The 27,563-nt window shown below is 49.4% G+C and overlaps 6 protein-coding genes across 6 annotated transcripts; 2 read left to right on the top strand and 4 right to left on the bottom strand.

Annotated features, from left to right (window-relative positions):
- Positions 1-278: 278 nt before the first annotated feature.
- Positions 279-2,420, bottom strand: PFICI_13311 (uncharacterized protein; the record flags this gene model as incomplete). Its single annotated transcript, XM_007841892.1, has 1 exon — positions 279-2,420. One exon carries the CDS (start codon positions 2,418-2,420, stop codon positions 279-281), a length of 2,142 nt encoding a protein of 713 aa, XP_007840083.1.
- A 2,385-nt stretch (positions 2,421-4,805) lies between these two features.
- PFICI_13310 (uncharacterized protein) lies at positions 4,806-6,180 on the top strand (the record flags this gene model as incomplete). The annotated part of the gene is made up of 2 exons (XM_007841891.1): positions 4,806-5,520; positions 5,675-6,180. The coding sequence occupies 2 exons, from the start codon at positions 4,806-4,808 to the stop codon at positions 6,178-6,180; spliced, it is 1,221 nt and encodes a 406-aa protein (XP_007840082.1).
- A 424-nt stretch (positions 6,181-6,604) lies between these two features.
- PFICI_13309 (uncharacterized protein) lies at positions 6,605-7,411 on the bottom strand (the record flags this gene model as incomplete). The annotated part of the gene is made up of 1 exon (XM_007841890.1): positions 6,605-7,411. One exon carries the CDS (start codon positions 7,409-7,411, stop codon positions 6,605-6,607), a length of 807 nt encoding a protein of 268 aa, XP_007840081.1.
- Positions 7,412-9,790: 2,379 nt separating this feature from the next.
- Positions 9,791-10,132, bottom strand: PFICI_13308 (Mitochondrial import inner membrane translocase subunit TIM10; the record flags this gene model as incomplete). Its single annotated transcript, XM_007841889.1, has 2 exons — positions 9,791-9,974; positions 10,035-10,132. The coding sequence occupies 2 exons, from the start codon at positions 10,130-10,132 to the stop codon at positions 9,791-9,793; spliced, it is 282 nt and encodes a 93-aa protein (XP_007840080.1).
- Positions 10,133-10,772: 640 nt separating this feature from the next.
- Positions 10,773-12,569, top strand: PFICI_13307 (uncharacterized protein; the record flags this gene model as incomplete). Its single annotated transcript, XM_007841888.1, has 1 exon — positions 10,773-12,569. The coding sequence occupies one exon, from the start codon at positions 10,773-10,775 to the stop codon at positions 12,567-12,569; it is 1,797 nt and encodes a 598-aa protein (XP_007840079.1).
- Positions 12,570-13,506: 937 nt separating this feature from the next.
- Positions 13,507-15,923, bottom strand: PFICI_13306 (uncharacterized protein; the record flags this gene model as incomplete). Its single annotated transcript, XM_007841887.1, has 4 exons — positions 13,507-14,780; positions 14,832-15,177; positions 15,228-15,419; positions 15,474-15,923. 4 exons carry the CDS (start codon positions 15,921-15,923, stop codon positions 13,507-13,509), a joined length of 2,262 nt encoding a protein of 753 aa, XP_007840078.1.
- Positions 15,924-27,563: the final 11,640 nt, after the last annotated feature.

Raw genomic sequence — 27,563 nt, 5'->3', positions numbered from 1 at the left:
TCGACAAACGAACAAATTGCACGCTGAACGAAAGGGGAGAGTCTCTCGAGAAATCCAATATCGTCAAAAACAAGAACAAAACTTGTGGTTCCTTGTATCCCATGCCTTGTGCCCTTGTTTTGTGACCCAGCCCTTGCCAAATATTCATCTCCAACCTCATAACATCCAGTACCAAGTCGGATCGTCATACACATGGCAGTGATTGCCTTGGTGGTTTTGTCTCGGCACGACTGAATGGGTTCATATCATCGTCAGTCAATTGTGCTTTTGTACACAAATCAAAGTTCGCGCTCCTCGTCGGACGATTCCTCATTCTCAAATTCGGTAGAAGACCAACCAATGGGAAGGTAAAAGAGCCTACCCGTGGCCGTGGACATCTTCCTAGCTTCGAGCAGGTGGACATGTCCCAGCTCGCACTCTACGACGGCGGTTTCGTCATCTTCCAGCTCCAGCTGCTCGTATTCGCCATCATCTTGCATGTCCGTGTCATCTCCCAGCTGCTCCCAGTCATCATCTTCCAGATTATCGCCAAAGAGGTCATCCTCGTCAACCTCGATATCTTCTGGGTTCTGGAAACGGACGTGCTTTCGCGTGGGGAGGTCGTCCTCGGTCTCTGGAGGGGAGGGCTGCTCCTCGGTGATGGGCGAAAGAAGGAGAGTGTCGGAACGAGAAGTTGGTTTCTTTTGAACCTGCCGAGTCGGGGTCTTCTCGCACCGCTTCATGTTTGAACTGGTGGTTCTGTTTTCTCCGTCATTTCTTGGGACCTTCTTTTTCTTGACGTGAACCACGGCTCCGCCGACCGTCTCTTCACCATCAAGCTCGACCGGTTTTGGGCCATTGCTGAGTTGAAATGAGCCCGGAAGGGTGCGTTCGTCTCCGTCTGCCAGGAGACCAAGTAAAGCGGAAAGTGCCTTCTCCATCTCCCTTGTTGATAGACCAGACTCGATTCCCATGGCCCGCATGTATGCCGGGTTGTCCTTGAGCTTTGCCACAACGCGTGAGGACTGAGCATAGCTCCTCGTCTTGTCCACGCGGCTCGTGTTGAGTGTGATGATTAGGCTTTTCTGCGGTCCTTTGCCTGCTTGGATCTTGCCTGTGGGAGGCGCTGTTGTCTTGTCGGGTACAACCTCTTCCACTTGGAGACTGGGGAGAGTATGTCGAAGTTCCAACGGAGTCAGGCGTCGCCACTGCGGTAACTGACAAAGGTTGACTAGAGGTCGCTCGTGCATGGTCATAGGAAACGGGCAAGGTGTAGGACTGTAGGATGGCGGGTCCATGTCGTCCACATCGTGCCAAGCGATACCAGTCATTCTCCTCCAGGTTGCAGACATGAGACTCATCATCTCGTAAAGGGTGGGCGGCTGTGTGGTAGGGTAGCCAAAGTTGATTGCCGCGTGGTCAAACATGGGGATATTGCCAGTACCGCGAGACATCAACCAGTTGAAAATCATCCAGCCTTTCCAGTTGGATTTACTCTCCCCTACGTACTCGCATACTTGCTTGCGGCATTGGAATTCCCTCTCAACACACAGCTTGCAGGGCTTGGAGATGAAGCCGGTCTTGATATGGGTTTGAATAGGCTCTTGGTACTGGACATAGTCAGGGTCCTGGATAAGCGCCTCGGGGATATCCTTACTGAGCCACGCCAGCCATTTCCAGAGGGTGCTATTCGGCTCGAACTCTACATCAGAGACCCAAATGTTGTCGATTTCATCATCTGGAAGTGTGTTGTTCGAAGCATCATCACGTTGTCCACGGATAATGTCAGCTCTCTGCAAGTTCTCTCTTTGGTCAACAAGCAACTCGTCGCACAAATTGCATTTTGGAACCAAGACGGTAAGATATCGATGAGCAGACTCGCCGGCACGCAGCAACCAGGTATTTTGGATGGCAACGGTCAAATTCTCGATCGTGATTTCGCGCTTCATACCAGCAGGGTGGCCATAGTTGTTGGTCAGGGCTTCGAACAGGCGCTCTCTCTTAATTGGACTCATGTGCCGTTCTGTAATATCAAGGTAGGGAGTTCTCTGAGGCCTCTCGTGAACCGCAGACCTTGCGAAGTCGTCGTCATCGTCATCTCTGCTATGCGCAGATCTCTGAGATTTCTTCTTGAGCGCGTCGGTGATTACGCCAGTCCACTCGTGGCAACATTCCGCCAGACACGTCTCACAGACAAAGTCGTGCTTGGGGTTTTCTGTTGGAGGCCACTGGAGATCTGGGCAATGGAAGCGACCAGAAAGTTGAGGAGGATCAGCTGGGTTCCAGCCTGCATCATACTTCAGACGCGAAAGGATGTCCATCAAATGTTGGCATTGCTTGATGACATAGTTTTCTGGTCGGTGCTTTTCATTTTTGTCTGGGCAGGTATCCTCTTCTCGGTGCCTGCAAATAATGCAGCTCTGTCTCTGGATGACACACATCTCTGTATGTGTGCGAGGTACAGGACGGTTCTGTGCTCAATGCGGTCGTAGGGGCATGGGCGAGATCTGGTCAAAAGATGGTCAGCCCTTCACTCGTCAAACCAATATGGGTGAAGAAGCGAAATGCATGCGATTATCGATCAATCTTCTAACTTTCTGCGTGATGATCCATAGCGAATGCAAAGGGCCTCGCGAACGAGGAGTATTGTTGCTGGTAATAAACAGGCGGAGGGGTGGTGCTAGGAGCATTTGATCACCTACAAATGCAAACCACGAGAGGAAATGCAGTGCGACGTTGAGATCGACGGCACAAAGTAGAAGTCGCGGTGATCAACACGAATATCGGCTCGGACCAGAGTTGTGAGAGTTGAGCAAGCACGTCCAAGGGCTGTCATCAATGATATGCAGGATCTTGACCAGTGCCAGTTGGAACTGTATGTGGGCTGGTCAGCTGAGAAGTGCCGTGTGGCTGATGGTTTCGTCGAGGCAATAGTAGTTATCCTTTACGAGTCTGGAGTAGTTGCGAAATTAGCAATCACGAAACCGTTCTCAGCGAAAACGAGATGGACAGGCGGTCAGCGGCAATGGTCCAAGTATTTGATGGAAAGTCAAAGTGAAGATGAAGCAGACGTACCTGATGAAAGCGGAAAGTTATTAGAATGCGATTGTGTCCAAATGCTACACCGGTTTTCTAGACAGACGCGGGATGAGTAAAAGGTAGAGAGGGAAGTGAAGCTGTACGATGTTCTGAGAAGGAGCTGCAACAAATTTATAATGATGGGCGTCCTGAACAATGCGAACAAAAAAAGCTGAGGAGAGAATTTCTGGCAAGCAGTCGCAAAAGCACTGTTTGTTGCCGAGAAATTGGTGAGGGGTCGACAGTTGATTGTCCAAGTTGCCAGAGCGAGGTGTCGATTGTTGTTGTTGGTTGCCCGGTGGTTTTGATACCCAGCGCGTGTTTGAGATGGGCACGAAAATTCTCAATGAGGCAACCGCTGTTGGGTGTCTGTAAATTCGCTGGGGGTGATGGTACGTTGTCCTAGAGATTATCTTGCTGAAAGCGATGCTATTACGAATGAAAGTCTGAGGGTTTCTGAATAGATTGAGATGCCAACTCCTGTTGTGACGGATGTCTGTATCCAGCGACAGGCCTATTGACCTTGGAACATCCACGGCAATGGAGCGAGAATCCTGACGTCGGGTTCAATGGCAACGTCGAGGAGGTCTACGACTACGTCCAAGATTGGGACGCTGACGTCCATCAAGAGAGCAAGACCGATCCAGATGCAGATGGAGCCCTGCCCTGTAATGAACCTGGCGATCCAAATGCAGGCAATGCAGAGCTCTGAGAATAGAATAATATCAGGCCGATCCTCGTCCGCGTCTACCGCTCGAACAATAAATCTATCAATCGCAACGAGTATTGCGAGAATCGTGGTGAAATCCATGTGGCAGATGAGAAGAGGTGAGCATTCAGGTGAGCCAAACAGAGATCCCCTTATGTCAAATAATGAAAGAAGAGCTGCAGCTGCGGATTGAACTTTGGATTGGAAAGATTCGTGGTAGGTGCATCTTGATGGCCAGTCCAAGTCCCAAGTCAGTCAGTGGCCCTCGAGAGATTCTCATCTTAGGGAGGAGCCCTAGGCTCTGTCAGACAAACGGCTCAACACCCTAGAGTCCAACAAGGTAGTCCAAACAGAAAGCTCGAATATGTCTCGAGTACTTTTCCCTGACAGATTGTTTACTGCCCATGTCAAGTACGAGTCAACTACGTCTGAGATACAAGATGTGATCAATATTCAGCAGTTCCCCCCTGGTCACTGCATTCCTATTTTCTTCATAGCTTCCCATTCTGACTTGCATGTCTGCACTCTGAGATGTTTCCTTTTGCCTCGTTCGCAAGGCCCACGTAGGTCTGCAACATCTGATGATACATGTCTCTTTCAGATGATGAATCGCATACTTGGGTTCCACGCTTGGACATGGAAACATTCGAATTGTCACGGTTACTTCAGGTATTCAGTAGTAGATTCCAGATACAAATTGATACCTCAGCACGAGTATGTGTAAAGATAGTAAATTTTCAACATGTTTCTCGGGCATGACTTGAGCAGTAATATTCGCTTTCGTATTCTATTTGCTATTTCACATTTTTACCAATTACCAAATTCAAGTCGATTTATATCTGTCAGAAACAAGGTCTTGGACCACTAAAAATGCTTATAGCGATGTAACGTTGGTAGCAATTGCATAGAGTCTACCTTGACCAATCATGAATGCACATTTCTATCCCTGCTCGAGTACGGACACTGGTTGGTTATACAAAGACAATGATAGAGTAGCCCCGCCGCCTATCGCTGCATATGTATGTTATACGAAGCGAACATGAGCGTCTTGGGTGGCAAGTTCTTGGAAAGGGTCGGAGAATACAAGAATCTTGGTCACCTCTCAGACTTTCCAGAAATTGAACAAATGATGCACGAATCATTTAATTCAACCACAATGTCTCAATCACCAAATAACTCTCAAGGAACCCAATATGTATATTATCACGAAGGCGGCGTACCGGGCAAGCGGCCCATCCTAACGGGATCCGCAGCCAAGCCGACCTTTACAGAACTCCCGCGCATCGACATTTCCCGGGCGTACTCAACCGATCCCGAGGCCCGGCGAGCGCTGGCGGCCGAGGTCAATGACGCCTTTACCAAAGTGGGCTTCTTCTACGCCGTGAACCACGGCATTGACGCCGCGGCCGTGGCCGACATGTTTGCCGCCATGCGCGGCTACTTTGCCCTGCCCGAGGCCGTCAAGATGGAGGCGCACTCGCGCAAGAACCGCAAGTTTCGCGGCTACGAGCCCATGTTTTCGACGCGGCTGGACCCGACCACGCGCGGGGATCTGAAGGAGGGTTTTCTCATGGGCGAGGATGCTCTGGATCCCGAGCAAGACGCCCCTCCGAAAGTGGTGGAGAGGCAAGAGGCCGAGGGTCCCAGGAATCAGTGGCCTTCTTTGCCCGAGGCGGCTTTTTGGAGGCCTGCTGTATACCGTTACCACCGGGTATTGCGGAAATTATCAGAACGGTTGCTCAGGATCTTTTCGTGTAAGTACAATCTGACCTGTCCTAGAAGTATAAATTGTGCTTCCTCCAAGTTACCTTGACCAAGGAAATCCTGGCCCAAGAGCTTTCCAGGAGAATGCTCTTTCAGCACGACTCGACATATCCCAAGAAGAAAGGCTCATTTACTACTTTACAGTGGCCCTAGGTCTCCCTGAAGACCACTTTGATGCCATTACACGATTTCCCCTGACCAACATTCGGGCATTACACTACCCGCCGCAGGAGCGCGACGAAGACGTCGGCATTGGGGCGCACACTGATTTTGTCTTCTTCACGCTGCTCTGCCAGCAGGAGACGGCACTGCCCGCACTCGAGGTGCTCAACGGCAACGGCGTCTGGGTGCCCGCGCACCCGGACCAGAACGCCTTTGTGGTCAATGTGGGCGACTTTCTCAAGTTCTTCACCGGTGGCTTGTGGCAGAGCACTGTGCACCGGGTACGAAATGTCACGGGTGAGGAGAGGTACTCGATCCCGTTCTTTTATAGTCCAGATGAGGACGGTGTTGTGGATGTCTTGGAACGGTTCCGAGAGACGGGCAAGACGTATGAGACTTTTACGGCTGGGGAATACTTTGAAAAGAGATTGCAGATCGATCGCAGGACGGCCGATGATGGGGATGGAAAGGCTGTTACAGCATACTAAGCATCAGTCATCGCAGTAAGCTTGCTGTCAAGAGCTCGATAAGCTGAATCGTATCTCATTCAGGCAACTATCTCTAGAATGTAGAATTCAGACGATACTCGGCCTTGTCGTGCTAATAAGTGCCATGTTAGAAGTAAATGAGTATGTAAATAGGGATCGTGAGCCATATCGATACTATAAAAAATGGTGGCCGAGCATTGTGCTCCAGGCCTCTGGGGATATATTTCCGAGCAATTCTTCGTACACGGCTTCTCCGAGCCTCTTCGGGTGATTCCGAAACTCCGTTGAGCGATGGAAACCATCCACGCACTCCAAGGTCTTTCCCGAGCTGCCCTACCAGCCGGCCTTTTCCGTTGTTGAACCCTGCAAGACTTTATACACGTAAAGTGGTTTGAAGAAAGAAAAATATTACAAGTCACAGCCCTCAGGCAAACCGCCGCTCGAATTCGTCGTACAGCTTGGGGCTGATTTCATCGCTGCTCATGCCTTCGACCTCCCAGAGGACACCCTTCTTGGCATAGTGCTCCAGCAAGGGCTCGCTGGTCTCCTGGAATTTCTTGAAGCGAGCCCGGTAAATTTCCTCGTTATCATCAGAGCGTTGAACCAGACGCTCCCCAGTTATATCGTCGATGCCATGAACCTTGGGCGCATTGAAGGTAGTGTTGTAAACCCTACCAGAGGGCTCGTGAACCCAGCGGGAGGATATCCGCTGCATAATCACATCAAAGGGAGTCTTGAGGGATACGGCCCAGTTGATGGGGACAATGTCATCGAGCTTCTCGGCTTGAGCTGCCGTACGCGGGAAACCGTCGAGCAGGAACGAAGCCGTCGGGTCATCGGACGCGTGCGCAGATAAACTGGCACCGGCCGCGGGATTCCTGTCAATGGCCGAGATGAAAGGGTCTAGGTCCTCGTAGGCCTCGGCAGCTCCAAAGGCCGAGGACGCCAGCGTCATGACGTTGGCGCGCCCGCCCGACAACCAGCCGCGCTGGCCGAGCTCGTTTGTAATCAACCTAAGAATCATGTCGTCGGGGACCAGGCCGCCCGTCTTCATGGTGCTCTCGACCTTGATGCCGAGAGGGGTCCGGTTCTTGACATTGTTGCGGAGAAGGTCGCCCGAGGATATGGCGGTCAGCTGGGGGAAGCGGTCGAGTAAGCGCTCAGACTGTGTGCCCTTGCCTACGCCGGGTGCGCCGACAAGAATCACGCGTGCTGCTCTTCGCAGGCGCATAGTATGAGGTCTGTGGAATATGTGGGTGGCCGGTGTCGAGCGACAGAGGCGGATTTAGCAGAAGAGAGAATTGGAATCTCTCCAGTAATTTGATGTCTGATGGAAATACAAGCGCGAGGCGTCTGGTGTTGTGTGTGATTTCTTTGCTGGGTGGGATATTCGCAGCGTTTCGGGGTCCGTAAAGACCGGACTTTGGGGAGGTAAGGTTGGCGATAATAGGCAGACAGTAGATGGATATGTCAGCCAATGTGGGCGCGGGCGCGCGATTAGGTTATCGGCAGCGCGGGGAATAGGTGGTCCTATTGAGGAAAGCTGCAGGTTCAAAGAACGTTCAGAGCGTCGTGGGGATACAATGGGCAAAGCTCAAAAGTCTGTGCGATGGTTGTATACCTAGTAGTGGTACACGGAATGAATGAAGAATGAGGACAAGAGGAGGGACAAGAGGGAAGAGTAGCAAGTGCTGTAGGTAATAGATAGACAGCAAATGGTGGGGGCTCCAATCTTGAAAGATAAAAAAAAAAGTTAATAAACCAAGAGCACATTCAACGTTCTGATTGCAGCAGCATTTGCATTACCTATCCAGTTGAGTGGTAGGTACCCGTAGTAGGTAAGGGTCTTACACCTTCCCAGCGAAGTTCAGTGGGGTAAGACGCCCTACGTACGCTATTGTGTCCGTCTGTGTGTCTTGGTGGGCTGCGGAGGAGAGAGATTGGCGCTGACCAGACGGTTGGCTCGTCGTCACTGGCTGGACCAAAAGAGCCAAACTGTTGAGGGATTCGCTCGTCATGGACATCGGGCCAGGGGTCGTGGGAGCTAGAGCCAGCATACGGAGCAAGTGTCTAGGATTACCTATGCACTCCACAAACCTGCCAGTGCCAAGTTCCAACCTTGCCAACTCGCCTCCGGCCTTCGGTTCCCGAGCGACGAGTCAACTTCTACAGCAGAGAGAGAGAGAGAGAGGCAGACATTCCCGAGACCCACACCATGTTATACTATTATTTTGTAACACACCTCGGTTTGCTCGGTTTCTTGACTACAAGTCAGCATTTGCCTGAATAGAAGACCTCAGGTACGGAGGATCGTCGTATTGTAATTTCAAATGACTTGCTCAGCCCAAGTGGCAATTAGAGTATAAACTACTGGCTGACATACAGACTACGGAACCCTATGTATAGAATTCATCACCCAAAACCCAAAACTTTCTTCTTTCATCTCAACGGTATGCAGCCGATGGTCAAGCGAGTTTCATGATGGACAGGCTTGCGCGCTCGTTTTGCCCATATTCAGATGCTTCTTTATTCCTCTCGGCCGACAATCATTGTCCTCCTTTTTCCCCGCATTGTCCGCCTGCCTAGGCACAACGGGTACGCTATACCCGGATGACCGTCTTGTGAAGGTGCATGAGAATGTAATGTGCCGACAATTCCCGGCATATACATGTGATGACTAGTTGGAGGGTTGCAACAACACCCACGCAAGTCCACGTCAAAAACTCATGACTCAACGCCAACAGCGCATCAAAGTTGTGCACCCTTTTGCCAGCCAGGCAGATATGAATGGATGCACTCTTTTATTCCTAGACTTATGCAGGTGTTTCCTGTAAGAAAAGGGCCTTGCCCCAATCAAGATGTCTGTATTAGAGGACATACCTACTAAGCTTCAGGATATCGACTATACCCAAAATGTACGCATTCAGATTGATTGTTGTAGGTTTCCATTTATCTCAAATGATACACGCCCTAACCCATCGCTCTTGGTCTTCTATGGCAATGTAAGCATATTGATCGAGGCTGATGCATATCACACATTGCATCCCGCAAGAAGTATAGAAGTCGTGCCATCCCCAGTCTATCGTGGTTCTATTTGGTGACAAGTATTTCAATCGTCGTTGGCCATGTTCCGTGCCATTTAATGACCGCTCTTGCCTCAGGTTGACGACTACGTCTTGCATGTGGACGAAGGGTAGTCATCGAGACAAGGACATTGAAATCCCCCGACAGTACTGCCATCAATACTGATGACGGCCTCGAGTCCCTTTCAAATTTTATACGCCTGCTTATACGTCTAGTATGAAAGTAGGTCAAAGTACACACGAATGCCTTTGCTGTTGCTTGGGGGTGTCATATCGAGCGCGCGTATTGGTATTTCATGAGGGGAATCATCATCGTATTGAAGCAGCCATCTCCCGTGGCTATATGCCCAATATGCTACCATCGCCAATATATATATAGCGACCCTGGTGCTTGCCGTCCGTGACAGCCGAGTTCGTACATGTCTTTTTTTGAAATACACACCCCAGGAGGTTCGTGGTTGGGCTCCTGGGCAATTCTCCCCATATCGTACATAATCTGTTCATTCCCGTCTTCCAACTTTGGCATCTTAGTTACCCATGTTGAAACCGCCAGCACCTTGCTGTGCTTGTTGTTGCATCATCTCGGAAACCTTCATGTGCACGTCGAAGAACTTGGAGGCGCATCTGTCGAGGCAGACGCTCTCGCCCTTGTTGAGCTCGCCCTCGCGGTAGTCGTTGGGAACGCACTTCTTTGCGCAGACTCTCGTCAAGCTGGAATCGTAAAATATTAGCCATGTTTCTCGTGGTGGGTGTCAAGCGGCTCAGTCGTACCGGGTGTGCATCTCAGCCAGCAGCTTCATCTCGGCCTCGACAGCACCAATCTTCTCCTCCGAGGTGGGCTGGGGACGTCCGAAACCGAGAAACGACATTTTGTATGTTTGGGTCTGGGTTGATGTGGGTTCTGTTTGGTATGATATGTCGAAATTGGTGGGTGATGATGAATGCGACTTTGAAATGCTGCAAATTCAATTGCTCCGTCAAAGAAAGTCGAATCCCAAAGCCAAGGTTCTACGCAACATGCATGGATGGGATTTGACGTCAGCTTTCGGCAGGCGGTGAGTCTGTTGGGTGTAGGAAACAGCACCTGGACAAATGCTCGGCCCGCAAAATTTATTGGGCAAGAAAATAAAATTTCCCGAGAACACCAGCCAAAAAGAGCCAATTGATTCGATAGCTCCAAGCTCTAGCTAGCTCAACGCGCAAAAAAAAAGGAAGAAGAGAAGGACGTACTTTTTCCTTCTCTGAGTTCAGCCATGACAGTCGTCGAATTGTAAATCTTTCTTTGTTTTCGTCTGGCTTTAAATGTAAGTTTTATTTTTCTATTCATACCTGCACGGAACTTGATTTCTCTCCAAATGATGATATTGCTTTAGAACCGTTGCGACTGACACCACTTCGGTGGTGCTTGATCACAATTTGCCAGCATATCTGATTACATTTACCCAGCATTGTCTAGCTCCTTGTCCTGCGTGAAGACGAGCCAGAAGCTGACTTGGAACCAGTGTAAAAATGAGCAGCTTGTCGCTCTCGCAAATGTTGCGTCCGTATGCGACCAGGCCCATGACAGCAAAGGGCGCAGTGTATGGCCGGTTCTACACAATCACGCGTAGAAGATGTGCTCGCGAGTATTCCAACGATCCCTCAACTGAGAGGAGTCAAGATGGCGTGAAGAGTAAAAAGACGCGCCCGCCCGAACCCGGTGCAGCCAAAAAGGCAGAAAAGATGGCCAAGCAGCAATGGGAAGAACAAGCTCGTGAAACAGAAAAACGTGTCCAGAAGCTCAAGGAACTCAATGCGCTGGAATGGCCTCGCATCCAGAACCAGACCAACGCCGCGCGCATGAGTATACCCGAATTCCGGAGCAAGTATAGGGACCTTGCTGCCGGAACGTCTGCGGCGGACGAAGTTCAGCTCCGGGGCAGAGTCCTGGCCACCAGAAAACATAGCTCCAAACTGGCCTTCTTGGATATACAAGGGGATTTCCATACGGTCCAGGTCATGCTCGACTTTGGCCACATCCAAGCTGCCTCCGGCACCACTGTAGAGCAATTCAGAGAAAAGCGCTTGACCTTGCTTCGTGGTGACTTTGTCTCAGTAGAAGGTACAGCTAATGTAACTCCACAAGGCGAGCTCACCCTCAAGGTGAACAAGCTGCCCGACCTCTTGAGCCCAAGTATAGCCCCTGTTCCGACCAAACTTGTCGATGAAGAGACAATGGTTCAGAGTCGCCATCTCAGCCTCCTGGTCAACCAACAAGTCTCCAAATCGTTACGCTTCCGCTCAGAACTCATCTGGTGGCTGAGAAATTACCTTGTCAAGCGCAAGTTCTTGGAAGTCCAGACACCGATTCTTGCCGACTACGCAGGTGGCGCCACAGCACGCCCCTTTCTCACGTCGGCCACTGCCTTTTCGCACAGAGACTTGGCTCTGCGAATTGCCCCCGAGCTGTGGCTCAAGCGCATGGTTGTAGGAGGATTTGACCGCATCTTTGAGATCGGACCTTCGTTCCGCAATGAGGGCTTAGATGCGACACACAACCCCGAATTCACCATGTGCGAGTTCTACCAAGCCTATGCCGACTTGACATCTTTGATCGGCCTGACCACGGATCTCGTGAAGAATCTGTCTTCGTGGTCCAGAGAAGTTTTGGAAAAGTCCAAGTCGTTGTCTGGGGAGATTCTCGATCCCGCATATTTCTCGCACTTTGAACAGGTCGAGTTCATCCCAGCACTCGAGGACGCTCTCAAGATCAAGATGCCTGACTTGACTGATGAGAATGCTCTTTCATCTCTTCGTGACGTCCTGCGTACCGAACTTGGCCGCGAAGTTGAGCCGGACGTCTCTCTGAACAAGCTTCTCGACGACCTTGCCAGCGAATATCTCGAGCCCAAGTCAGAGGATAGTCCCCTGTACATTACCCACCACCCATCTTGCATGTCTCCTCTTTCCAAGTCCTTTACATGCCCCAAGACCGGTCAGCTGGTGTCTGCTCGGGCCGAGCTCTTCATCAAGGGACGCGAAATTGCCAACATGTATGAGGAGGAGAATAATCCCTTTGAGCAGCGACGCAAATTCGAGCTGCAGGTTCAGGCGCGCAACGCAAATGATCCAGACGAAGGCGAGGCCGTCGTGGACGAGAGTTACATTCAGGCTCTCGAACATGGCCTGCCCCCGACCGGTGGTTGGGGCTGCGGTATTGACCGGCTCGTCATGCTCTTCTCGGGCGCAACCAGGATCAGCGACACGCTCAGCTTTGGAAGTTTGCGCAATGTCGTTGCTGCCACACAGGTGTCGAAGCGCTCGTAAAATAGCAGTCTGTGGTTGTGGCTGTGTATCAATACCGATGTACATGATGTAAATTAGCGAAACAATTCAAGATACCCTCTGCTTTGCACAATATTTACTTACTTGAAGTCTTCCCGTAAAGGATAATCTGTCGCCATGTCATATGTTCATTAGTCAGTACATGACTTGCTCATGCTTGTACCACGTAGGGTTGGACAACTTACATGCTGGTATCTCGTGTTCTCTCTTCAAGGTCGGCCATTCACGTCTGGACTTGCATTGATATGCTCGTCTCTCGTGTCCCTGTCTTCTAGTTGTGTCCTTTATGGCAAGTATACAACAGAATCACTACTCATCACAATCAGCAACATCACAAGCTAGTCGTATGAAATGCGGCTCTATTATCTGATCCCTAATGCTTCTGACCGAAGGAATGCCGCCTGATAAACGCCTAAAGAACCCCGAATCGGCCTCCATCCCAAGAACGAAACCAAGCCGAAGCTCGAGCCATGCTGAACCGATGAAACATTCTGGGGAGGGTATCATGTGCATGCCGGCCGCTTTTCCTAAACAAAAGAAATCTCAATACAAAGGAGAACGGTGAGAGCCAAATTATGAGTGCTGCAAGGGAATCGATCTGTAAAAGACGCCTTTCTTCTATGTCGTCCCCGTTGGAGCCTGAAACCTCGTCCTGAAAACCTGGAAACGCCGAAAACGATGCGCAAAAGGAAACCTAGTTGTGAAAGAAATGACGGTTCGGATCCCGTGCCTCAGCCGGGCAAGAAACAAAATGAATGAGTATGGCTAACGCCTCCCAAGCACCCTGGTTCATGATCAAACGTGAAGCCAAGAACCAATAACTTTCTTTGCAACCGTGAAAATGATAGCGAGGTGGAATTGCGATCGAGTCCGGGTGAACTGTTGCAGCAATGGACGTGAGTGAATGAGCCGTGAGCAATCAATGTCGCATGTTGAAGCTCTTCTCGAGGTTGAGCATGGTGATGTTTTCATACGGCGCACCAAAGATGAACTCGCCGCGCTCAACGGTACCGCGCCAGTGGTAGGCCTGGCGGCGGTAATCCCAATCATACATGGATTCATTGCCGGTTCTCGGCTTACGCTGCTGACCAGCACGGACTTTGTGGCTCTCGATCATGTTGTCGAGGTCCTTCAGCCGCTGATTCAAGTGCTTCTTTTCTCTGAAGTCGAAGATGGTTGTCATCTGCTGAATGACCTCCTCGCGATCTTTGGCAAGGTCCTCGGCCTCCTGCATGCAAACTTCGGGGGTCATCAGCTGTTCAGTGGTCTTGATGAAGTTCTTGTGGTTCCGAACGGCTTTGTTTGAGTCTCCCATGAGCCAATCAAGGTTGGTGCAGCCTTCAGGGACGCCACGCCACAGAGTTCTTGCGATCTGGTTCTTCAGGATGTGATTGTGACCAATCTCGTAGCCGAGCTGGTTCTGTAGATCACAGCCCTCGCAGATGATGAACTCTGGGCGGTTCTGCTTCGCCTCGTATCGGAAGAGAATCCCCGGTAGTGTTTCATTGCACTGCGTGCATTTGAAGATACCCTCATTGGTGAAGTCTGACCATGTTACTGGCTTAGCCGTGGCGGCGATCATGAGATCGATCGCCACAGTATCGTCGAATTGCTTCGTCAGCTTCTCATGGGAACCTCCATACAATTTTTCCGGGTAGACCTGGAGTGCGTAGATCTTTCTTGTTTCCTCGTTGGAAACATACTTGGCGGCCGCGACGCAGAGGTTATACGTCTGGTTCACTGCCAGCGGAAGTCTGTCAAGCCAACGACGGAATGCCTTTCCGGGCTGCAAAAGCTCAATGTCGGCCTTCTTAGCGGCACGGAACAAGGAGACGAGGCTTGCGCCCAGGGCGTGACCGACATCGGTGCCCCAATTCTGAAAGATCCTAGGATCTGAATGTGTGATGCCGTATGATCCCATTCTCTCGCCCACCGGGCCCTGACGATACTGCGGGGCGATATCGAGGTCCAGCTTGGGTCGACCATTACTTCGGCGCTTCTCGTTGGTTCGTCCAACGGCCTCAATGACGGAACGTACTGTGCTGAGGTCCATCAAGGGACAGCTGTAGATGCACAGGCATTTGAGGTTATCGAGGCTGTTGATAATAGCCTCGACTGTTTGGACGCCCAGAAAGTCCATCTGTACCAACGCCAGGTAGTTGATGTTCTTGCGGTGCTGATGCAATGTAATCACTAAAAATTCATTAGCATAGCTCGGGTAGTAGCAATTGGATTTTTACTCACAAGTCCTCTGCACAGCTCTGCACTGTTTGTGGTAGGTCATCTTCTTCTGCTTATGACCATATGCGTTGACTATGGGAAAGCCACGCTCGTTGAACAGAGTCTCATATGACTGTGGCTCTTCATCGTTGTCTGCCTGAACCTGTGGAGGCCAAAAGACATTGGGATCGCCGTGGTAACCGGATGCCATGATCGTGGGCTTTCGGCACGGGCCGATCACGAGAAACTTGGGTACACGAATGTTGTCGACATCCTCTTGCGTGATCTTTCCACTCTGAATCATTGAGTCGAGTTCTTCAGGGAACTTGTCGCAGAGATTGAAGTTCATTCCGTTCGTGTCGAAGAAGCCCTATTATTGTAAGCCAAGAGTTGCGAAATACATGTTTAGAGTACACTTACCATCATATTGTCAACGTCACGTCGAATAACTTGGCAAGTCCGCGTCAAGTTAGACAACACCTCGGCATGACCGAAGAGTTTCTCCATGATGAGCTCCCTGATATCAGCCTTGTTCCAAATCGATTGGAAGAAGCGGCTTTCCTGTTTAGCCTCCTGCTGAGCGAACGGGACGCCGCTGGCTCTATACATTCCCTAGTCACTCGTGTTAATTACAGTACGCGTCGCGTGAGGATTTGTACAACTTACCGAAGTGACAAGGCCACCGACATGTGGGAATAAGGCGAGGCTTCCAGCTTTCATGTCATCCTCTGTACGAGGAATGTCCACCGCCGCAGAACTATAGTTCCCTACACGGTCGATGCGAGGATTCAAGCGCTGGTTGTACTTGGCGGCTTCATAGGCGCCATTGTCTTCCGAGCGGGCCATGTCGTAATCATAGCCCTTGTCCCAGCGGCAGTAGTACTTGCCATTCTTGGTGTTTGGGTGACACAAGACACCGAACTGAGGGGGTATCTGCTTCACTAGCTCAGCGCCTTCGACAAGTTGGAAACGGTTGCCCTCGAGCTCCGTCTCCTCGTAGTGCTTGTCGAAGGGGTTATAACCTTCGGGCATCTTCTTGAGGGTCTCAATGACACCCCAGTCGTCGAGGCGGTGGAGGGATAGAGCGTGTTGATCGTTAAAATAGCCGTAATCCATCTTGAGCGAATGTCGAGTATCGTGTACTGGTCTAGAGACTAGTGTTTCTGTGGTTCTATTGCAATTGGAACTTCGAGCTGTCTGAGAAGGATCAGAAGCGATCAATGAGAGTTGAATCTGAAGGGCAAGAGCGCAACGAAAGATTAGACTGAGAAGAGAACTCAGTGTTAGTTGCAGACTGGACAAGAGCGTCGCGATGCCACTAAGGGGTTCAATGATCGCACAATTGTGAATTGTAGAAGACAAAAGCCGGAAGAGAATCAGATTGAGATTTGGTAGAGGTAGGAGTATGACGGCCAGAGCTGATGTCCTTGAGTTGTAGTTGGATGATCAAGGTAAGTACAGCTCGGTTGTAGAAGTGGCAGGAATCAGAGTAGGTTGTTTGAGCAAGTGATGCTCTAGTATTTTGGCAGGTTCAATTGTAGGTTGAAAGACCCACGATTCGGCATTGGGAACTTGGGAAAAGAAGGTAAGGTGTAGTTAAAGAGAATGGAAAGGTGGCGCAAATGAGTTGGTCAAGGACGTGGACTTTAAATCAGGCTGGGATAGGTACAAAAGCGGAGGCGAAAGGCAAGTACGAGAAAAGAAGCGATTGAACATGAGATTAGAAAGAACAGAAAAACACTCCCTGACTCACCTTCTTGCTCGGATTGCGAGGTAGTCGAGATGTCGTAAGAACTTGGCGTATGTACGTCGTGCGGATGCCCTAGCACAGCAAGTGAAAGGTTCGAAAGTGTTTGAATCGCTCGACCGAAATGATCTGATTGCAAGGCTGCCTCTTGCTAGTCTTGCTAGTCTTGCGCGTTGACTGTAGAGTATCTCAATGTAAGGAATTGAGGATCAAAGAATAAGATCAAGTATCTGCCCGGTAGCTAGAGTACAAGTTAGGAGGACAGTGCTTGAAATTGAGAGTGATCAGAAGTAGAAAAGGAGCGAGGGCGAGCCTGACCGCTGTGGTGCGAGACAGGATGGCTGAAGGTCGTAACAGGTGAAGACAAACGCAGGAGTGGTGGGTCGCCAGTAATAGAAGAGTTTGCAGGATCTCAATAGAGCAAACTGAGGTTGATGACGCCAGTTGATCGAAGTGCGATGTCTCTGCTAGGACTGGTAAGGGATGACGACTGATGTTGCAAGGGATAGAAGAGCTTGAAGGAGATCGAAGAGGTTGAAAGCAGTTGAAGAGGTTGGAAATGTTGTAGCTGGTAGAAGAATGTGTGGAAGATTGAAAAATCTGAAAGAGTGGAAGAGGCAGGAAGAATGCCTTTTGAACCTCTGTGGGTTCAAATAGCCTTGATCTTTCAAGATGGGCAGGTGCCGTAGCAATTTCGGAAAAGGGGAAGCTACCAGATTGTGTGCTTTCAAGATTGACTGAGAGCTCAGGAGTGTGGTTTGGATGGAAGGAGTGGAATAAGGGGTAAGGTTGGGCAACAACGCAAGTGTTTGTATTCAAACTGCGCCGGACTTGCACAATGTTCTTGGAGTAAGGGAAGATGACCGGAGCACGATCTTCGAGATGGAGGTAAATGCTCACGGATGTGCTCAAGGTGAAGGCGGTGATGGTGTGAGAGATGGCTGTCCACTTCAAGTGGAAGCCAGGTAGCGAGAAAAGATAACTTACGGATAGAATCGCAACTCGAAATTAATGGTGAAATCTCAAGTGTGACAAGAGTTGAAGCCGAGTCAACCTCAAGTATGCAAAGCGGGGGACAATTAGGAAGCAAGCTCCTTGACACGAGGTATAATTTGTTAGTAGTGGTGGTGGTGGAAGCAGAAGGCTTGGCTGAGTGAATAGATTGTGGTGGGGGAGTAGGGACATTCACATACCTCTCAACGGGCCACCAAGAAAAGACCTGAAGGTAGCGCCGAGGATGATAGGTTCTGCTTGTAGAATGGACTTTGCAATATTATCGAGGCCCAAGAATTCTGGGACAGTCAGAAGGTATTTGTGAAAGAAGAGCCAAGGAGTAGACACCAAAATCAGGGCTTGGACTTGAGAATAGAGGAGAAGAGCAAAGAAAATTGTGCGGATGGTTGGAGTGGCGAAAGCATTCGATCAAGTAAGATCAGATTATTTATAGGCTCTCTTACCCACAGCTAGACATATAGTTTGCCCGTTGCTAGGGTAAATAGAAGAGGGAGAGGGACACATGATGGGTTTTTCTATTCGCCGAAGAAGGTGATTTGGGTGCAAGAAGGTTTGAGGTTATTCGTAGGCTTCCTCATTCTGCTTGCGATGTGCCAGTTTAGGTTCAACCCAAACATACAGAAGACAGTGACAGGTAGCGCCGCACCGACAAGGGCCTGGATCCCTCAAGTCCTCGCACGTCGTTGAGAGACATTCAGAAGAGTCCTCTGAAGTGGTGAAGGGACAACCTGTTCAGGGCGGTTGCGTCTGTGGAATTCTATTCTTGTCGATGAGATATACCACAGTCACGAAGCAGCCAAGAGCATTTGATGATAGGCTTGAAAATATGCAGAGGTTCTTGGAATGGCCATGCAGATGGCTGGGCTTTGGGAGATATAATTCCACTAGAAAAATGACTTCAAAGAATTTTTCGATATATTTGCAGTCCTGAGCAAATGGAGTAGTGTTGATGTGGCAACGAAAAGTTCTATTTCAAACAGAAACCTTCTCCCGCCAACATTGTATTCTTCCCCTTTAGTGAAAGGCGCAACTGCTTCGTAAAACCCCCCAAAAAAATTTTTTTTATCAGGTTCATGCGCTGACCTAGAGAGCCCATGTCAAGCTCGTCGAACCCGCTCACAATTGTTGCTCGTTTTCAACTGCTCGTACATGTTATCGTGGCTATCCTCTGATATTGTCCTGACGGGGCAATGACAAAAACCGCCACTAGTGAAGTGTTGGGATTATCGTTGAGACTTCCACACATATATAAGCACCAAGAAACGTACTATATATGCTTGAAGACGCGATAGAGATCATGTTCCTCGCAACCACTGGTGTCAAACGTTGCACTCGATCAAGATTGAGCTTGAAAGAAGTGTTGATACCATCACTGATTAATATATAATCCAAAAGAGAAAGAAGGCAGCATAAGAGATAGATAGAGAGAAAGAAAGAGAGGAGGACTTGGTTACTATAACTACGCGTAGAATTAATCTGAAATCCACACCCCACGACACAATCATCCCTGGAGCCATGTGCCGCAGCTCAATCTTCAAAATATCTGAAATTGGTCGCAAGAGGATTTGGCTCAAACATTTGGCTGGCAGGGAATGACTGCAAAATTGCGACTTGTTTCGAGAATCTCGAACAAATCACCTGTGATGGGCACTATATATGATGTAACATGCTTGAAGATCCCATACCTACTCGATCAGGTGTTGATTCTAACTTACACGCAATGATACTACCTGACCTGGTCCTTTTCGATATACATGGACCTCCTTAACTCTGCCGGGATCCGGGGATATGACTCACATGGATGCCGTTTTCCAACGCCGTAGGGTCACACATTCCAGTTTATGAGGATAAACACGAAAGAGTTGCGAATGGTCCTTGTTGTGGAAACGTTGACGGCCTCATGTTAGACATACACTTGGTCTGCGAACGGACATAAACAACTATATTTTTGATGTACTACGACGCTGACTCTTTTATACCACCGGTATATTCCCAGATATTCATCATACTTTCTGGGTAGTAGTTGACTGCAGTCGTACATCCGCGTACATGTCAAGCCTCGAGTCAACAACGTTATGCAATAGACTTCTTCAATGACCATTGGTATAATCAAAGCGTAGCTCTGGAGTCTAGGGATAATCTATAGGGTACGAATATATGAATCAAAAGTACACATCGACAACAACTCTTGAGACCAAAACAAGTGTTGAAATTACTTTAGCAATCAGTGAGGGCCGGGCATGTAAGGGATTGCATGATTGCTGCCGCACGCTATTTGCCAGTCAAATACTGCCTGGCTAATCCCACAGATCCTCGATCAAACACACATAATCCAGTCACGCAGTAATGAAGGGATCATTGAGAGTCAACATGCCCGCCTCTAAATCATAATCGTCCCACGTTTGACTTGACCAACATTGTATGCCAGTCACTTCTGAGATATTTGCGTCAGTGGTTCCGACAATGCCTACGAGACACAATATCCGAGGTTGATCCGAACACGATGCTTGCTTAATAAGTGTATCGGAATATTTGAATCTGACCGCCAATGGCGAATGATTGCGTACTTGCCATTGGGAAATTCGGCAGGCAAGTATAGTCGAAGTGACCATAGTGACGCTTGAGCCAGGAATGGTTTAGAGGGAGTAGTATCGAGCTTCCACCTTGCATGGCGACTACTACCTACCTGCCATCCCACCCAACAACGGTCATGTACAACCCCCATCCGGGGATTGTGGATGGTAGTAGTAGTAGTACGGGAAGTAGCTTGGGGAATATCACGAACCGGCTCTTGGACATTTCTAGTCATGAGCAGCTCCAAGACATTTGGCCAAGTAGTGTCACAGGAAAAAGCCCAGTCCAGTTCAGCGAAGCGGAGGAAGCGGGGGAGGGTCTGGCAAGCTTTTGTCATTTAACGGTCGTTCGTCCCCTTTGCCTGCAAGCTCTTCTCGCTACTGATAGCTTTTTTTTCCTTTCCTTTCCTTACTTTGCTTGCTGTGATGGTGTCCTCGCACGACAGTAGATCGAATCTGCATCTCCCACATAAGGTGGGGTTTGTGCATGAGAGTGTGCACCGATCTCTGTCTGGTTCTCCTCCCTTTTCTTCCCACTTTATCCGTAGACAAAAGACAAATCAGAGCTTGGATACCTGGAGAAAGTCTCTTGGGGGGCGCGTGATCATCTTTTTTGGGGGGGATCATCTTCCAAAGGGCGTAGCCAAGATAATGCTCGGCTTGTTTTTCAACCCCCCCAGCCCCAGTTTGCTGATGGAACGGGGTCATTCTGTGCTGTCTTTAGTATGAATGTGATGGACGTCCGCTCGAGAGTATTGCTGTCCCTTTGCTGTTCCTCTGGCGTTAGCTTGATAAAATTTCCATGGCTTTTCTGTGACGTTCCAAGAATACATTCTTACCGACAGACAATGCCCCGGCTATAAAAGGCAACATGCAATCATAACCGGCAGGAGGGCGAGAGTGGGATCGGATTGGGCATGACAAGGCCGGAAATAGTCTAGAGATGTCAGTGGGTTTTTGCATTGGAGTGGGACACCCGAATATCGGACGTGAAAGCGCCAACTTTTTTTTTTTCTGGTTCACGTCCTCTTTTCGTCTCCTCTGCCATATTGCCTGTTCACATGGCTCGACGGCTCTCGTCAAAGCTGCCGGAGGAAGAGGGAAAATGGCGGCCAAACTTTCGTATTTACATGTGCAATCCCATAGACCTTTGCCCTGGGCCTATTGGGAGCTCCCGGAAAGCCAAAGCTTTTAGTATAAAGATGGTTTCCATCAGGAATAATTTGTTTTTCAACAAGCAAAACTGCCACTAATAATAAATACCGCCCACGGCTGAGTATTGCTTAAAAGTCAATATATGCGAGCCAGTCCAGCCTGCCCATAAAAGTTGGCCGTAAGCCAGAACCCTGCGATCCACCCAAAGGTATTCGAAACTTGGTCCCCTGTCATGTTGTGCGGTACATAGCTAGTATTTCAACAATACGTATCACAGCAGCTAGCCTAGGCTAATAAGCGCTGCTTTATATCGGCATAAAGTCTAACCCTTCAGCAAAAAACAATATTGTTTCGTGTTTTTTTTTTTCCTCCAGTGCCGAAACCTGCCAACCAATAACCGGCCCCTTCCTAATCCATGATCCCAGGTCCTTCCCATACTGTCCATACCCGCTTAACAAGTTGTATGATAATGCATTCCCGTCGCTAATCGAAATCGGCCGGGATTTGGTGGTATCGACTTGACTTGACGTCCACATCGCGGGACACGACACACGACGTCATACCCAAGGCGTGCTACCTGGCTAGATGTATCCATCTGACATATCGTCAAATGCGGAAACGTGGTTGCATGAACAAGTCCGTCATGATGGGTGGGTGAGATAGATGGTGGGCGTACACAAAACAGTCACGAATAAATAGCTGGGCTCCATTCAAGGCTGACAAAACTCTCAATGTGGATATGAAAAATAAGCAATGTCCGTCTTTGTCGCGCGCGCCAAAAACATGGGATGGTCTCTGTGGGGGGCGTTTTGTTGCCTACTTGGTGACGTATAAGTCAAGTCCTGCAACTTGACTCTGGGAACATCTTTCAGGATACCCAACAATGCTTTCCAGAGATGGCAAGTTGATGTATCTCGCCTGCCAGACACCAAGGCGTACCATGCACATGAGCTTCTCTGCCGGCATTGTCCTAGCGATGCACATAGCAACATGATGCGACCTCAATAGGCATGTGTACTGTGTATATATGCTCAGGTAGGTAGCTTCGTCGCAAGCCTATGGAGCATACACTTGAATCACTGCGCATGGATAGAGCGTAGTCTAGAAGTAAACATTCTCCGGGTATACGATATAATGGCTGCTGCTATTGAAACAATGATCTTGACTATAAATATATATGGCCAAAGATTATGCTAAATGGTTGTTGCCAGAGAGTTTTACCTGGTCGATGTTCGCAAATGGAGTTTACATAGTACAGATTAGTGACCCAGTGGAGTCTAGCTTCAAATAGTAACTCTGTAAAGCGACCCGTGTGTGTTTGGTGGGTGGTGGTGGCATGTCTTGTTCTGGTCACGGACCTCAATCTTACGATCGACCAATTGCTCATACAAGGTCACAGCCTGAGGCTTGGACCGTCTACACCGCCGGCAGCATACATGATAAGGGAAGGATAGGATAGAAATCGTCCTTTCTAGGCATTGCCACAGAGCAGGGCAGGCTGTTTCTAGCCAACGATCAACCAGGTTTCATACAAAGGGCAGCGCAGCGGGCAGCCCAGATGAACAGGCTAGATGGACAGACCCACACCTACCGGAAGACGAAAGACGCACATTTGCATCATGTGTGCCCGAACTACCCTATAGACGGCCACGAACTGCAGGATGCGACTCAAGATAGGTGCATGTGAATTCAGGGCAGGACTCGCACAATGGGGGGTTGTGTACGAATCGGATGGGTACCCCGTACTACAGCGACAACGGCGCCAAACCTAGCCGAGCAACTGTTGGAAAAAACGCATGCCAGAGCTCTAACGCACAAGGCTGGCATTAAATGAACGACTGGAAACGGATTCGGCAGCACATGAACAAATTGCATCATGGCGATCTCACCAAATTCCGCCCTGCAGCAATGACTATTGCTGATATCCTCGCGGCCGCTATTCTTGAGCACATGAAGACATATGTACTGGAAGGCATGAAGAGGACGGAGGACTTCATGATTCGCTTGGGCACAGTCTGAAGTGAATTTGCAGTAACTGTATCAAATACGAATTGGTGGCTGAGGATATCCGGCAGAAGTTAAATCATGCTGGGCGTTAGGTAACAATTCAGCCAGCCAGTCGTAGCAACGGCTGATTGTGTGCTGCAATCTGGTGCGCAAGTGATGCGATGCGTATCAATTTCAGACCGCAGGTTCCGCGGGGGACTGGCGACGCATTAAAACAAGCTGCATCATCAATTTGCTCTTGTTCGTTTCAAATCTCCTACCTGAGTGGGCTAGGTAGAGGGGGGAAAGGGAAGGCAGAAGAGAGGTGCTGTCAAACATGTCGAGATCCATGCTGTTGCGTCTCCAATGTCTACTCCTTGGCTCCGTCGTGGAAAAAAGTTGTTGGGTCAGGTAGACTTTGGTATTTTCTTTCTTTTTTCTTTTCTTGGTTTAGATCGTCGAGAGCTGCACAACAACCAATTATGCCGATCAGCAGGGTGGTTGGTCGCGGAATCGCTACCTTGGTGGGAGCAGCCGGCTTGTTCGTCGATTCGGGTCGTTGAAGTCGTGCCTCTGCTTGCTGAGAGCAGAAGCTTGATCAGACATGAGAACTATGAAAGTGTCTGAAAGAGCATCTCGTTTTTCTTTGCGTCTGATGCGCACGGCGCTGTACATTCGTCTTGTCGTCTTACGCAAGTCGCGTTGTCGCAATGAAAAAGGTGGGATGAAATAAAGTACCCTTTCCGACCTAATGCGTGTCAGTAGCGCCCGCAATCTAAAAAGTTGTGGGAGCTGGAGCTGGAAACTGGAGCTCCAAAAGAGCCATTGCCTAAATTGCCCAAAGCTCCCTTCATATGCCCGCCCAGCTAGCTGCCACCAAAATATATGGGATGGATGTATTTCTTGATAACGCGATATGCATGTGGGGAGCCTCTCTTGTTTCTGCTGACGGGGGACCAGGCTTAAGGAGAGCGCGGCGCAAGGGACGGCGTGGTTTGTCTAGCTTGGTGCATATACTGCGTAGGCGTATGGGTATTGCTGACAGCAAGCTCGCTGACCAACGACGAATGGATGATCTATGTCGGTCGAGAGGATGAGTGAGTGAGTGATAAGGCTGGCTGGCTTTGGACATCCGCTCGTTGGCAAGAGGCAAGAAAACCTCGAAAAGGTCCGAACCTCTGAGCATCCGCTGGATGCGTGGACTTGACTTGATATTAAAGCTTCAGTTGGTCAGCATGGGTCGGTCATCGTCTTAGGAGATTGATAATTCGATAGATAAAATGTTCAAAGGGCTGGTACGAAGTACGTAGTGCACCGCTCAAAGTACCATATGAAGCTATGTAGCTGGGTGAATAAGGTAAATAGTATGTAAGGTAGGTACGGTAGTGAGTATGGTGATGCACTGACACACCCCTGTCGAGTCTGGACTGTGCTTCGATGGAGCTAATTTCCTTTCAATGCGCCGGGCAAGCTGCCGGCTGACCAATTATCGAGGACGAGCGGTGACGGCGCGACGAATATTCACCTGAAGCGAGGATTCTTTTTGCTTTGTTATTTTTCATTCTTCTGGCTTGTTTTGTTGAGGTTCATGGAATTTTTGGAACTTCTGGAAGCGCCGCGCGATGGTCAGGTCAAGGCTCGAGCTGGCGCCCATCATTGATAATGTCCACATTGTTTCTTTCCACTTTGTGGCGTACGTACGAGGTAAATCAGGAACCAAATAGCCTCCCTACCAGGTAGCGTAGATACGGGGGATCCGCCCAGCGACCCCAGGCAGTGATCTGTGTTTCTTCCAAACGATCCTCAGAGTGGTCTGTGGATACGTCGAGATTGATGAAGATGGAGGACCCGTTATTTGCTTCCTGTGTCCCTGGGCCTTCCTTTCTCCTGCGCGATGCGGTGGCATCTGATCGGCGCTCCCAAGAGAGCAGAAAAGAGGCAGAGATACCGAAAAGAGGTTGAATGAATCCATCCATCAAATCCATCCATCCCATAATAGCCAGGGCTGGGCTTGCCTATCAGAATTTTCCCGCGCAGCAGAAAAGGTCCATGGAAAACCGTGTTCGGGCTTGCGAGAGTCCCTTCATCTCAAAGAGTACATATGTAGCTTTGATCGACACGAAAGGCTCAAGAAGGTTGCTCCACCACAATTTTAGCACCAAATTTCGAAGTCACATGGCGCGCATATCACAAAGGCTAGAGGTCCAGTTATAGCGTCCAAAATAAACGTGTTTCGGCGGCCAACGGGCCACTAATGTAGGTTAGGGAACACTGCTCTCAACCTGCATATCGGTACTTCAACCCTGAGTCACCGCTACGGAAACTTCTGCTCTTGGTGCGTCTGGTCTAGTATTCCATGACTGGTTTTGGCTGGCTCACATGCATTCATCTACTACCGTACCTCAGGCGGCATTCATTCAATCAATTCCATGGATCAACTCAACTGGAAACCCCCCCCAAAATTCATCCCCCCTGCTACAACCTTCCCAACCCCCAGGCCAAGCCAGGGCACTTCACCCGACTGCTTGCTGTACCTGTACTCGATGCAGACCACCTAGAGCATGAATTGCAAAATGCAACTCCATGACCAGGTGGTGCAGGAGAGGTGCAGAAACCACTGCAATGAGTCCTGCATAGATATCGGTACATGCAGATGGAACGGCGGGCGGGTTTGTGCTTCCCATTTCATGTTTCGAACTGGGAAAAAAAAGGATAGAGGGGAGGGTGAAGAAGGTCATGGAATACGTACATCGCATCTCAGACCCAGGTAGGTAAGAAGGAGTGGGTATGCAAATAACGTAGATTTACGTCCTAGTATTGAATTCGTCCAAGAGAAGGACCGTTTGCTTGCGTGAACAATTGAAGATCTATCTGCGAAACCTGTCCAGGGTAGGAGGTAAAGTTTTTCAAATTGATATGTAAAAACATGAGATCCATGACAAACATTACTCAACTCACACAGTCTCAGGATGCCGTGCCGAGAAGACCAGGAAGGACGCACATTCTTTGCTCACGCGCGCGTCAAAAAAAAATAAGTTGGCCACACTCACACACACACATAGACATACATACATACTTGCACACACATACGTAGGTACGACATACACGCATACGTTGTACGTATATCCTGTGCTCCCGCCCGTTCGAAAATGGAATATATTCCGTACTAGATAACAGGGACAGAGACAGATCGAGGTGGACTGATGACTGTCAACGACTCGGGAATTCTCCAAATGCATCCCATTCAAGCAGGCATCTTTTTGACCGCACTTCATGCCCTAATGTCAAAATGAGGATGGCCGTTGAAAAATGTGTCGATCCTCAAGCATCTAGCCCACCAAAGAGCCACATGTCACGGAAGACGGATAGAAATGTTACGGAAATAGTGAAACATTCGATTATCACAAAAAGGCAATCATCGGTCATTGGGCATAATCAAATCTGTTACTCGCTTGGGGGGAGGTTACCTAGGTAGATAATAGTAATACTCTGTGACCCTCTCTCATCTTTCGGTCACGTCCGCTCATACATCTGGTTCGGCCCAAAACTACATTACTTACGGTCGGCCAATGTTGGGCTGGTTGGGTGGTGATTGATTATATTTGGGGATAGGTTGATTGATTAGGTATTATGGTCGAAATTTCGAATACAGTGCTTTGACCCCCGGACGATCAAGCGAAGAACGTGGATCGCAGTATTCCGTGGCGCTCCCTTTTGCTCAAAGAAGGATCGCAATGGTGCCCCCTTGTTGTGCCGGTGCACTGCTAACGACAATGTAATTTCTCTTCTTCATTTAAAGACATGGTGGTGAGCACAGACCACAGGGGAAAGGAAACGAACGGAGTACATGCATGCGAGCGATGCAATGCGAAAATGGATGGCCCAGCAACAAGAGAGAGAGAGAGAGAGAGAGATATCGAGACCTTCAGGGCCCAGAAGCACAGCCGAAACGAGACAAAAAAAGAAAACTAGAAACAAGGAAAAAGAAAGAAAGATATCATCTGGTTGTTTGGGGCCCCTGGTACAGTTGACAAGCACTTCGAGTGTCGTCGAATCATGAATATGGAGCCTTTGAATGAACTGCATTTGGTGGGCAGACGAAAATGTACATATGGAAATTCATCAATCAGACGACCCTGGGGGCATCAGTGGAGGTCGTGGTGGGCATGATTCTAGCGCTAGCAGCCTGTAGAGCGCTAGACGGAAGCCCCAGAAGAGCTCAGAGCAGGAGAGATGGAGTGGCAGAAGGGGGGGGAGGGGATGGGGAAACAGGGAGTAAGG

The sequence above is a fragment of the Pestalotiopsis fici genome, assembly GCF_000516985.1.
Source record: "Pestalotiopsis fici W106-1 unplaced genomic scaffold PFICI_Scf_11, whole genome shotgun sequence".
NCBI classification, from domain to species: Eukaryota; Fungi; Ascomycota; class Sordariomycetes; order Amphisphaeriales; family Sporocadaceae; genus Pestalotiopsis; species Pestalotiopsis fici.
The sequence above is the reverse complement of the archived record's forward strand: the minus strand, read 5'-3'. Positions and strand labels throughout refer to the sequence as shown.